The sequence below is a fragment of the Mauremys mutica genome, chromosome 9, assembly GCF_020497125.1.
Source record: "Mauremys mutica isolate MM-2020 ecotype Southern chromosome 9, ASM2049712v1, whole genome shotgun sequence".
Classification (NCBI taxonomy): Eukaryota; Metazoa; Chordata; order Testudines; family Geoemydidae; genus Mauremys; species Mauremys mutica.
This window is the reverse complement of record NC_059080.1, coordinates 45667692-45681147: the sequence shown is the minus strand read 5'-3', so window position 1 is coordinate 45681147 and position 13456 is coordinate 45667692. Positions and strand designations below refer to the sequence as shown.

The window sequence follows — 13456 nt, the reverse complement described above, 5'->3', positions numbered from 1 at the left end:
GGGAGGGGGTCAGGAGGCGGGGGGGCTGTGGGCGTGAGTGCAGGAAATTGGCTGGGTGGCAGGGGACATCGTCGGGAAGCAGGGGGCGCTGTGGAGTGGGCCGGGCGGCAGCAGACGCTGTGGGCACGAGTGCAGGGAGTGGGCCAGGCAACAGGGGGCGCCATGGGCATGAGCACAGGGAGTGGGCTGGGCGGCAGGGGGCGCCATGGGCGCAAGCGCAGGGAGGGGGCCAGGTGGCAGGGGGCGCCATGGGCACGAGTGCAGGGAGTGGGCCGGGCGGAAGAGGGTGCCATGGGCGCAAGCACAAGGAAGGGGTCGTATGGCAGGGGGCGCTGTGGGCACAAGCGCAAGGAGTGGGCTGGGCAGCAGGGGGCGCTGTTGCTTACCCCAGGTGAGGGCCTCCGTTCATCAGGTCGAAGACTTGCGCTGGGTTGAGGAACTGCTTGAATTTGCGCAGGAACTTCACACCCTGGTTGTCACCACTCTTGGAGTTGACGAAGGCCAGCAGAGGGCTGGAGCAGGACGAGGGGCAGGTGGCCTTCCAGAAGCCTGGGGAAAAACCGAGTGCCCCAGTGAGCAGTGCAATAGCCTGGGGCTTGGGTCCAAATCCCTGCTCTGCTACCAACTACGTATGTAACCCTGGGTAGGGGTTACATGTGCAATGGGGACAACAGCACTGCCCTGCCCCAGAGGGTGTGAGGATAGAGACTGTGAGGGGCTCAGAGCCTGGCAATGGGGGCCAGGGAAGTACTACAGAGAGCTGCTTTGCAATAGGCCGAGAGGAAGGGAGCGTAAAAGAGTGCCTTCACTTGGCCTTTTAGGCCAACAGCTCAGGGAGATTTTGGCTGAAGTACCTGGCAGATTCCCAGCCTCAGCCCCACATGACATGCAGGAATGTACACAATGAATGCTACTAATAACCCCACAACGAATGCTACTAATAATGGGCTCGGGGAGAGTCACAACCAAAGTCTCCGGCCCCAGACTCAATAGAGAAAAGCAGCTTCCATGTGCAGCATGGCCCCACCCACTCTTTACAGCTGTGCAGGGTCCGCGTGTGTGCAGTGCCCAACACAACAGAGCTTGGATCCCATTTGGAGGGGAGCCACTGGCTGCTGCCCCAGTGTACTAACGACGATGGACGGGAAGGGAGATTGACACCATAGCAGCAGTGCCCGGGACGGAGCTGGAGATGAACCATACGGGGAAACCTATGTTAACCCCTCGACATATGTGACATCCGGATACTATGGGAAGAAGTGCCACAGAAACGGAGACACACAGACCACTGCTGTTAAATTCTCTCCTAGTGCATTCTGGGGCTGATCTTGTTGCCACTGACTCTAATGGAAGTAGGATCAGCACCCCTTCTGAACGGACACTTATTCCACGCTTGGGTGTATGCCATGTTCTTCCCAAGATACACTGCCACCTTATTAAGGTCTGGCCCTGGCAATACATGCATGCTTGGCCCTTAGGTCTGATTCAGGAAGCATCCCTATTCAGGAAGGGCATTGTGATAAACGAAGGGGGGGTAGTTCCCTTTTACGGACACCCAGACAGCCAGTTAGCTATAAAATTCCTCTTAGTAGCTGTTCTCTACTTGCTTTACCTGTAAAGGATTAAGAAGCCCACAGGTAAAAGAAAAGGAGTAGGCACCTGACCAGAAGAACTGTATGGTGACTTGCCTGCCTGGTGTGAAGGTTGTGGATCTCTCGAGGACTTGCAGCCAGAGGGAATAGGGGATAGACCGGAGAATCACACTGTCACCAGGAAAAGGCAGGTCTACGTGATTGGGGACTCCTTACTGAGAAGAATAGACAAGCCTGTAACCAGAGCTGATCCGGAGAACAGAAGGGTGTGCTGTCTGCCGGGTGCTAAGATACGGGATGTGGACCTGAGGCTGAAGAGGATCCTAATGGGAGTGGGAAAGAATCCACTGATTGTCCTTCATGTGGGAACAAATGATACAGCTAGATTCTCACTGTAACGTATCAAGGGAGACTATGCCAGACTGGGGAAGACGCTTAAGGAAATTGAGGCTCTGGTGATCTTCAGTGGGATTCTGTCTGTTCCTAGAGAAGGGCAACAAAGGTGTGACAATCAACAGATGGCTCAGGCCATGGAGCTATAAGGCCGTGGTGCTATAAGGAGGGCTTTGGGATGTACGGCCACTGGGAAGCATTCATAGACAAAGGACTGTTCTCTCAGGATGGACTTCACCTGAGTAAGGAGGGAAACAGACTTCTAGGATGGAGGCTGGCACAACTGATTAAGAGAGCTTTAAACTAGGAAATTGGGGGAGATGGTTGGGAGATATCCAGGTAATCTCCACACCAGATTTTAACATTGAGAGGGAAGAAGAAAAAGTAAGAGAGGATACAGCCATGGGCAGGAGAATGGACATAAGGAGGAAGTGTAGTTTAGATACCAGTCTAATTGGTGATACTGGTGGTAGAATGTCTGTGCCTAACCAGGTAAAGAATGTCAGTGAAGCCAAATGGCAAAAATTAAGATGTTTGTACACTAATGCGAGGAGCCTAGGTAACAAAATGGAGAAACTAGTGCTACTGGTGCAGAAAGTGAAATAGGATATTATAGGGATAACAGAAACATGGTGGAATAGTAGTCATGACTGGAGTACAGGTACTGAAGGCTATGTGCTGTTTAGGAAAGACAGAAATAAAAGCAAAGGTGGTGGAGTAGCATTGTATATCAATGATGAGGTTAACTGTAAAAAATAAGAAGTGATGGAATGGATAAGACAGAGTCTGTCTGGGCAAAAATCACATTGGGAAAGAAAGCTACTAGAGCCTCCCCTGAGACAGTGCTTGGGGTGTGCTACAGACCACTGGGATCTGATTCTGGGATCTGATTTGGATATGGATAGAGATCTCTTTAATGTTTTTAATGAAGTAAACACTAATGGGAATTGTGCGATCATGGGAGACTTTAACTTCCCAGATATAGACTGGAGGACAAGTGCTAGTAATAATAATAGGGCTCAGATTTTTCTGGATGTGATAGCTGATGGATTTCTTCACCAAGTAGTTGAAGAACCAACAAGAGGGGATGCCATTTTAGATTTGGTTTTCGTGAGTAGTGAGGACCTCCTAGAAGAAATGGTTGTAGGGGACAACCTTGGTTCGAGTGATCATGAGCTAATTCAGTTCAAACTAGATGGAAGGATAAACAAAAACAGATCTGGGACTAGGGTTTTTTATTTCAAAAGGGCTAACTTTAAAGAATTAAGAAAATTAGTTAGGGAAGTGGATTGGACTGAAGAACTTGTGGATCTAAAGGTGGGGGAGGCCTGGAATTACTTCAAGTCAAAGTTGCAGAAGCTATCAGAAGCCTGCATCCCAAGAAAGGGGAAAAAATTCATAGGCAGGAGTTGTAGGCCAAGCTGGATGAGCAAGCATCTCAGAGAGGTGATTAAGAAAAAGCAGAAAGCCTACAAGGAGTGGAAGATGGGAGGGATTAGCAAGGAAAGCTACCTTATTGAGGTCAGAACATGTAGGGATAAAGTGAGAAAGGCCAAAAGCCATGTAGAGTTGGACCTTGCAAAGGGAATTAAAACCAATAGTAAAAGGTTATATAGCCATATAAATAAGAAGAAAACAAAGAAAGAAGAAGTGGGACCATCTAACACTGAGGATGGAGTGGAAGTTAAGGATATGGAGTGGAAGTTAAGGATAATCTAGGCATGGCCCAATATCTAAACAAATACTTTGCCTTGGTCTTTAATTAGGCTAATGAGGAGCTTAGGGATAATGGTAGGATGACAAATGGGAATGAGGATATGGAGGTAGATATTACCACATCCGAGGTAGAAGCCAAACTCGAACAGCTTAATGGACAAAATTGGAGGGCCCAGATAATCTTCATCCAAGAATATTAAAGGAACTGGCACATGAAATTGCAAGCCCATTAGCAAGAATTTTTAATAAATCAGTAAACTCAGGGGTTGTACTGTACAACTGGAGAATTGCTAACATAGTTCCTATTTTTAAGAAAGGGGAAAAAAGTGATCTGAGTAACTATAAGCCTGTTAGTTTGACATCTGTAGTATGTAAGGTCTTGGAAAAATTTTTGAAGGAGAAAGTAGTTAAGGACATTGAGGTCAATGGTAATTGGGACAAATTACAACATGGTTTTACAAAAGGTAGATCGTGCCAAACCAACCTGATCTCCTTATTTGAGAAGGTAACAGATTTTTTAGACAAAGGAAACGCAGTGGATCTAATTTACCTCGATTTCAGTATGGCATTTGATACGGTTCCACATGGGGAATTATTAGTTAAATTGGAAAAGATGGGGATCAATATGAAAATTGAAAGGTGGATAAGGAACTGGTTAAAGGGGAGACTACAACGGGTCATACTGAAAGGTGAACTGTCAGGCTGGAAGGAGGTTACTAGTGGAGTTCCTCAGGGATTGGTTTTGGGACCAATCTTATTTAATCTTTTTATTACTGACCTTGGCACAAAAAGTGGGAATGTGCTAATAAAGTTTGCAGATGACACAAAGCTGGGAGGACACAGAGAAGGACTGGGATATCATACAGGAAGATCTGAATGACCTTGTAAACTGGAGTAATAGTAATAGGATGAAATTTAATAGTGAAAAGTGCAAGGTCATGTATTTAGGGATTAATAACAAGAATTTTGGTTATAAATTAGGGACACATCAGTTGGAAGTAACAGAGGAGGAGAAGGACCTCCGAGTATTGGTTGATCACAGGATGACTATGAGCCGCCAATGTGATATGGCCGTTAAAAAAACTAATGCGGTTTTAGGATGCATCAGGTGAGGTATTTCCAGCAAAGATAAGGAGGTGTTAATACCGTTATACAAGGCACTGGTGAGACCTCATCTGGAATACCGTGTGCAGTTCTCGTCTCCCATGTTTAAGAAGGATGAATTCAAACTGGAACAGGTACAGAGAAGGGCTACTAGGATGATCCGAGGAATGGAAAACCTGTCTTATGAAAGGAGACTCAAAGAGCTTGGCTTGTTTCCCTAACCAAAAGAAGGTTGAGGGGGTATATGATTGCTCTTTATAAATATATCAGAGGGATAAATATTAGAAAGGGAGAGGAATTATTTAAGCTTAGTACCAATGTGGACAAAAGAACAAATGGATATAAACTGGACACTTGGAAGTTTAGACTTGAAATCAGACGAAGGTTTCTAACCATTAGAGGAGTGAAGTTCTAGAACAGCCTTCCAAGGGGAGCTTGATAAGTTTATGGAGGGAATGGTATAATGGGATAGCCTAATTTTGGCAATTAATTTGGCAACTGATCTTTATTAGCAGGTAAATATGCCCAGTGGTCTGTGATGGGATGTTAGATAGGGTGGGATCTGAGTTACTACAGAGAATTCTTTCCTGGGTGCTGGCTGGTGAGTCTTGCCCACATGCTCAGGGTTTAACTGATCGCCATATTTGGGGTCGGGAAGGAATTTTCTTCCAGGGCAGATTGGCAGAGGCCCTGGAGGTATTTCACCTTCCTCTGCAGTCACTTGCTGGAGGATTCTCTGCAGCTTGAGGTCTTCAAACCACAATTTGAGGACTTCAATAACTCAGACAAAGGTTAGGGGTTTGTTACAGGAGTGGGTGGGTGAGATTCTGTGGCCTGCATTGTGCGGGAGGTCAGACTAGATGATCATAATGGTCCCTTCTGACCTTAAAGTCTATGAGTCTCTGAGTCATCTAGATAGACTTATGCATAGTGCTGGGGAGGAGCCGGTGGTCGTGGTACATGTAGTAACCAATGACATAGGGAAGGGTAGGAGAGACGTCCTGGAGGCCAAATTTAGGCTGCTAGGGAAGAGACTGAAATCCAGGACTTCTATGGTGGCATTCTCAGAAATGCTCCCAGTTCCACCTGCAGGGCCAGGTAGGCAGGCAGAGTTTCAGAGTCTCAATGTGTGGATGAGATGATGGTGTAGAGAGGAGGGGTTTACATTCATTAGGAACTGGGGAAACTTTTGGGATGGGGGAGCCTATACAGAGAGATGGGCTCCACCTAAACCAAAGTGGAACCAGACTGCTGGCATTTAACATTAAAAAGGGTGCAGAGCAGTTTTTAAACTAAGATGGGGGAAAGCCAACTGCTGCAGAGGAGCACATGGATCGGACAGAGACGTCTCTTAGAGGAGAGTCTATTGATAGAGATTCTCAAGGTTTTAGTCAGGAGGAGAGGATGGAAGAGGATAATCTAGAGGGCAGATCAGATGAGAAACAGTCCCAAAAAAGAATTGGACACATCAGAAAAGGGCAGACAAATAAACAGTGACATTTTTTTTAAGTGCTTTTATATAAATGCTAGAAGTCTAAATAATAAGATGGGTGTGATAAAGGAGGACATTGATATAATCATAGAATATCAGGATTGGAAAGAACCTCAGGAGGTCATCTAGCCCAACCCCCTGCTCAAAGCAGGACCTATCCCCAGACAGATTTGTGCTCCAGATCCCTAAATGGCCCCCTTAAGGATTGAACTCACAATCCTGGGTTTAGGAGGCCTATGTTCAAACCACTGAGCTATCCTTCCCCCCATCACAGAAACCTGGTGGACTGAGGACAATCAATGGGACACAGTCATTCCAGAGTACAAAATATATCGGAAGGACAGAACAGGTCGTGGGGGGGGGGAGGGGGGGGGAGGAGTGGCACTATATGTGAAAGAAAATGTAGAATCAAATGAAGTAAAAATCTTAAGTGAATCCACATGTTCCATAAAATCTCTAAGGATAGTAATGTCATGCTCTAATAAGAATATAACATTAGGGCTCTATTATCGACCACCTGACCAGGACAGTGATAGTGAGGATGAAATGCTAAGGGAAATTAGAGAGGCTATCAAAATTAAGAACTCAATAATAGTGGGGGATTTCAATTATCCCCATATTGACTGGAAACATGTCACCTCAGGACGAAATGCAGAGACAACATTTCTCAATACTTTAAATGACTGCTTCTTGGAGCAGCTGGTACGGGAACCCACAAGGGGAGAGGCAACTCTAGATTTAGTCCTGAGTGGAGCGCAGGAGCTGGTCCAAGAGGTAACTATAACAGGATCGCTTGGAAATAGTGACCATAATATAATAACATTTAACATCCCTGCGGTGGGAAGAACATCTCAACAGCCCAACACTGTGGCATTTAATTTCAGAAAGGGGAACTATGCAAAAATGAAGGGGTTAGTTAAACAGAAATTAAAAGGTACCGTGACTAAAGTGAAATCCCTGCAAGTTGCATGCATGCTTTTCAAAGACACCATAATAGAGGCCCAACGTCAATGTATACCCCAAATTAAAGAACACAGTAAAAGAACTAAAAAAGAGCCACCGTGGCTTAACAACCATGTAAAAGAAGCAGTGAGAGATAAAAAGGCATCTTTTAAAAACTGGAAGTCAAATCCTAGTGAGGTAAATAGAAAGGTACATAAATACTGCCTAATTAAGTGTAAAAATGTAATAAGAAAAGCCAAAGACGAGTTTAAAGAAAGGCTAGCCAAAAACTCAAAAGGTAATAACAAAATGTTTTTTAAGTACATCAGAAGCAGGAAGACTGCTAAACAACCAGTGGGGCCCCTGGACGATCGAGATACAAAAGGAGCGCTTAAAGACGATGAAGTCATTGCGGAGAAACTAAACGAATTCTTTGCTTCAGTCTTTCCAGGGAGATTCCCAAACCTGAGCTGGCTTTTGTAGGTGACAAATCTAAGGAATTGTCACAGATTGAGGTGTCACTAGAGGAGATTTTGGAATTAATTGGTAAATTTAACAGTAACAAGTCACCAGGACCAGATGGCATTCACCCAAGAGTTCTGAAAGAACTCAAATGTGAAGTTGCGGAACTATTAACTAGGGTTTGTAACCTGTCCTTTAAATCGGCCTTTGTACCCAACAACTAGAAGATAGCTAATGTAACGCCAATATTTTAAAAGGGCTCTGAGGTGATCCCGGCAATTACAGACCAGTAAGTCTAACATCGGTACCGGGCAAATTAGTTGAAACAATAGTAAACAATAAAATTGTCAGGCACATAGAAGAATATAAATTGTTGGGCAAAAGTCAACATGGTTTCTGTAAAGGGAAATTGTGTCTTACTAATCTATTAGAGTTCTCTGAAGGGGTCAACAGACATGTGGACAAGGAGGATCCAGTGGACATAGTGTACTTAGATTTCCAGAAAGCCTTTGACAAGGTCCCTCACCAAAGACTCTTACGTAAATTAAGTTGTCATGGGATAAGAGGGAAGGTCCTTTCATGGACTGAGAACTGGTTAAAAGACAGGGAACAAAGGGTAAGAATAAATGATAAATTCTCAGAATGGAGAGGGGTAACAAGTGCTGTCCCCCAAGGGTCAGTCCTAGGACCAATCCTATTCAACTTATTCATAAATGATCTGGAGAAAGGGGTAAAAAGTGAGGTGGCAAAGTTTGCAGATGATACTAAACTGCTCAAGGTAGTTAAGACCAAAGCAGACTGTGAAGAACTTCAAAAAGATCTCACAAAACTAAGTGATTGGGCAACAAAATGGCAAATGAAATTTAATGTGGATAAATGTAAAGTAATGCACATTGGAAAAAATAACCCCAACTATACATACAATATGATGGAGGCTAATTTAGCTATAACGAGTCAGAAAAAAGATCTTGGAGTCATCGTGGATAGTTCTCTGAAGATGTCCATGCAGTGTGCAGGGGCAGTCAAAAAAGCAAACAGCATGTTAGGAATAATTTAAAAAGGAATAGAGAATAAGACGGAGAAAATATCTTATTGTCCTTATGTAAATCCATGGTACGCCCACATCTTGAATACTGTGTACAGATGTGGTCTCCTCATCTCAAAAAAGATATACTGGCATTAGAAAAGGTTCAGAGAAGGGCAACTAAAATGATAAGGGGTGTGGAGAGGGTCCCATATGAGGAGAGATTAAAGAGGCTAGGACTTTTCAGCTTGGAAAAGAGGAGTCTAAGGGGGGATATGACAGAGGTATATAAAATCATGAGTGGTGTAGAGAAAGTAAATAAGGAAAAGTTATTTACTTGTTCCCATAATATAAGAATTAGGGGTCACCAAATGAAATTAATGGGCAGCAGGTTTAAAACAAATAAAAGGAAGTTCTTCTTCACACAGCGCACAGTCAACTTGTGGAACTCCTAGCCTGAGGAGGTTGTGAAGGCTAGGACTATAACAACGTTTAAAAGAGAACTGGATACATTAATGGAGGTTAAGGCCGTTCATGGATATTAGGCAGGATAGGTAAGCAAGGGTGTCCCTAGCCTCGGTTTGTCAGAGGATGGAGATGGATGGCAGGAGAGAGATCACTTGATCATTACCTGTTAGGTTCATTCCCTCTGGGGCACCTGGCATTGGCCCCTGTCAGTACACAGGATACTGGGCTAGATGGACCTTTGGTCTGACCCAGTACAGACATTCTTATGTTCTTATGTAAAAAAGAGCCAATGGGAGGGCTAGAACTTTTTAAAATTGGGGAAAAAAAAACTTCCCTTTGTCTGTTTGTTGTTCTCCGGAGAGCAGAGATACAGAGCAGCAATGCTGTAAGCAGCTTTAAGCCAGGTATGATCATAAATCATCAGATCATACCAAGAACTTCTTATCTGGAACCCCCAAATGTGTAAGTAGATCAGGAATGTTTAGAAAGATGTGATTAGGGTTATTTCTGTTTATTTCTTATGGCTAATGGACTCCTCTTTGCTAACCCCAGATGCTTTTGTTTGCTTGTAACCTTTAAGCTGAACCCCCAAGAAAGCTATTTTGGGTGCTTAATTTTTGGAATTGCTCTTTTAAAATCTAGCAAAAGCCTAAGTTCCAGAGGTATTTTCTTTCTTTTTTGTTTTTGAAAAAATTTACCTTTTTTAAGAACAGGATTGGATCTTTGGTGTCCTAAGATGTTTGTGCATGTTGTTTGATTAGCTGGTAGCAACAGCTAATTTCCTTTGTTTTCTTTCTCAGCTCTTCCCCGGGGGGGATGGGAGGGGGAATGAAAGGGCTTGAGGGTACCCCACAGGGAGGAATTCCCAAGGGCGCCTTCCTGGGTTCAAAGGGGTTTTTTGCATTTGGGTGGTGCAATATCTACCCATCCAAGGCCAGAGAGAGGCTGTAACCTTGGGAGTTTAATACAAGCCTGGAGCGGCCAGTATTAATTTTTAAAATAGTTGCAGGCCCCCACCTTCTGCACTCGAAGTGTATAAGTGCTGTCCTGAATTGGAGCCATGCTGCAGAAGGCACAAGCAGAGGCTGTCTGACCCAGGTTCGGATCTGGGGATGGAGTGTAGAAATCAGGAAAGGCTGCCAGGTGTGTGGCTGGAAAACAGCCCTTGTTTTCTGCAGGCAGGAGCAAATCCCTGGTGGGGTTTTTGCTGCGAGGCAGTCAGGGCTCAGCAGAGGATGCACGGCGTTTGCTGAGCAAAGCACTGACTGTTAAGTAAACACCAGATGAACAATCTGGGAGCCCACAAAGGATTTACAGTCAGTGCAGCACTTTTAAAGAAATTAAATTGGAAATGAAATCTGCTAATGGATCAGGGCTGGCACCGCTACAGACAGGGATCAATAGCTGGCCCAGAGCCCGCAGCCGCCTCCGCTTCACTTGGCTGTGGAATCGCTTTCTTTCGCTACTCTTCTCGTGAAAGGCCCAGTTCTGCATTCTGCACAGGGCATGCTGAGTGCTGCCCAGTGCCGGGAAGGGATGTCAGCTTCGCTCTCTGCTCTGCCCAGCGCTGCTTCCAGAAAGGGAGGGGTCTTCCTTCGCCAGTTCTGGACTTTGTGACTACACAGACTCACATCCAGTAAGTGTGCATGTCTTCTGGGAGAGAGAGATATGGGTGTGACACCAACGACCTGACAGCCCTAGCTAGCAGGAGGGATTCAGCTGTGGAGGTTTTCTCATCACTCTACCAATGCACATAAATCCCAACCTACAGACCCCAGCCTACTCCAGCCCTGGGCTCCCCACACAACTCTGCTGCTGCTGCTGCTGCTGCTGCTGTAACCTACACCCTCACACTATTCCCGTCCTGGGACCACGCAGCTCCGGGTTCTACATCACCAGGAGATAAGAACACCTCAATAATGAGCTATGGTGACTTTCCAAAAAGCATTGTTTCCACCAGTTATGATGACTGTATCTAAGACACCACAAGATGGCATGGTCCAAACCATTCAGTCACTTGGTAAGTTGGGCACAAGCAAACAATATTCATTTCAATACATCCAAACGTAAAGTCATACATCTAGGAACAGAGAATGCACCATACTTACAGGATGGGGGCTCTATCCTGGGAAACAGCAACTTTGAAAAAGACTTGGGGGTCATACTGGATAATCAGCTGGACATGAGTGCCAAGTGTGATGCTGTAGCCAAAAGGGCTGTATGATCTTTTACTCTTGAGGGCATTCTATGCCAAAAAATTAAAAATTCTGCGCACAATATTTTAAAATGTTATTTGTCAAATAAATGTGGAGGCTACAGCATGGCATTGGGGAGCACAAGCCACTGGTTGTACAGAGGTGGGAGATCACTGTGCAGTCCCCCCCCACCTCCAGAACACAGACTAAGCAGTGGGGCTGCACCCAACCCTGACACAGTGCAAGGACCAGGCCTGCCCCAGAAACACTCCAGGGTCCGGCCCCTCCATGCGTGCACTAGGTGTGGGCAGGCAGGCTCAGCAAGGCAGGATCCATGTGTGGAGGGGCTTAGTGGGAGGGGATCCAGTCGTGTGTTGAGAGGGTTCTGTGTGGGGCAATCTGGATGTAGGTGGCTCGGGGGGATCTGGGCGCAACAGTAATGGGACTCTGCTGGAGGGTCCAGGTTAAGGTGGATGGGACTCGGGGTGGGAGGTCTGCATGTGGTGGGGGATAGAACTCGGCAGAGGGGTCTGGGTGTGAGGGGCTCAGTGGAGGGGGGTCCAGATGCTGGGGGAGTGGGGATCCAGGTGCAGCTGTTTGGGGCTTAGTAGGGTGGGGATCCAAGTGCTGGTTACTCATTGGAATTGTCCAGGTGAAGGGAGTGTGTGGCTTGTCAGGTGGGGTTCTGAGTGTGGGAGTCTGAGTATGAGGGGGTCTGGATGCACAGAGGTTGGGCGGATGGGGGACCAGCTGCCTGTACAGTGCCCCCTCCCCCTGCAGCTGAGGAGCAATGGGTGCAGGAAGCATGGCCGGGGTGGGGGGAGGGGGGAGTTTGCAAAGCTTCTTACAGCCGGGGTGACTGACATGACCTTGGATGCTGTGCAGGGGAAGAGGAAGTCCCATCCCCCCAGCCCAGCCGGGACTAGCAGCTGAGCCCGGCGCAGGGTAGGAGCCACCAGCAGTATCTTCCCCAGTCCCGCCCCCTGCCCCACAGTGATTTACCTCTCTGCCAGCTGCCCTGGGCACCCGAAACATACTGCTGGGGAGGGTCATATGACCGCTCTTGTGGGTTCCCTTTGCTTCCCCGTCAGAAAGTCATTTTTCTGCAGGGAAGCAAAGAAATCTGTGGGGGACACAAATTCTGCACGTGCACAGTGGTACAGAATTCCCCCAGGAGTAATCTTTGGATATATAAACAGGGGGGTAGTGAGTAGGAGAAGAGGGGTGATTTTACCTCTGTATTAGGGACTACTGCTGGAATATTATGTCCTGTTCTAGTGTCCGCAATTCAAGAATGATGGTGATAAATTGGACTGAGTTCAGAGAAGAGCCATGAGAATGACTAAAAGATTGGAAAATATGCTCAATCTATTTAGCTTAACAAAGAGAAGACTAAGGGCTGACTTGATCATGATTTATTAGTACTTACATGGAGAACAAAAAATAGATAATAGATTCTTTAGTCTAGCAGATGAAGGTATAACAAGATCCAGTGGCTGGAAGTTCAAGCTAGACAAATTCAGAATGGAACTAGGCATACATGTTTAACAGTCAGGAAGATTAACCATTGGAACAAATTGCCAAGGTCATGGTGGATTCTGGCAGCTTTTATATCAAGGTTGGAAGTTTTTTTAAAAGATTTGCTTTCGTTCAAACAGGAACAGAAAGTTCTCTGGCCTGTGCTATCCAGGAGATCTGACTTGATGGTCACAGTACTCCCTTCTGGCCTTGGAATATATGAAATAATGCTAGGGTTGCCAGGTGCCCAGTTTTCAACCGGAAATCTGGTCAAAAAGGGGACCTGACAGTGTCCAGTCGGGTGTACTGACTGGACACAGAACATCCAGTTACTGTGGCCGGGGGAGGCGCTGGGTCATCACCCACGCCAGCCCCTACTAACAGGGGTCGGCAACCGGTGGCTCGCGGCTCGCCAGGGTAAGCACCCTGGCGGGCCGGCCCGGTTTGTTTATCTGCCGCGTCGGCAAGTTCGGCCGATCGCGGCTCCCACTGGCCGCGGTTCGCGGTCCCAGGCCAATGCGGGAGGCAGGAAGCGGCGCGAGCCGAGGGA

General features: G+C 46.3%; 1 protein-coding gene across 6 annotated transcripts in view; it reads right to left on the bottom strand.

Annotated features, from left to right (window-relative positions):
• The window catches only part of LOC123377601 (diacylglycerol kinase delta-like), a 191104-nt gene that overhangs the window by 46378 nt on the left and 131270 nt on the right, over positions 1-13456 (bottom strand). For all 6 annotated transcript variants that reach the window (XM_045030692.1, XM_045030695.1, XM_045030694.1 and 3 more), the window contains one exon: positions 387-549. In XM_045030692.1, the coding sequence (XP_044886627.1) occupies positions 387-549 (163 nt within the window). The remainder of the gene's footprint in view (positions 1-386; positions 550-13456) is intronic.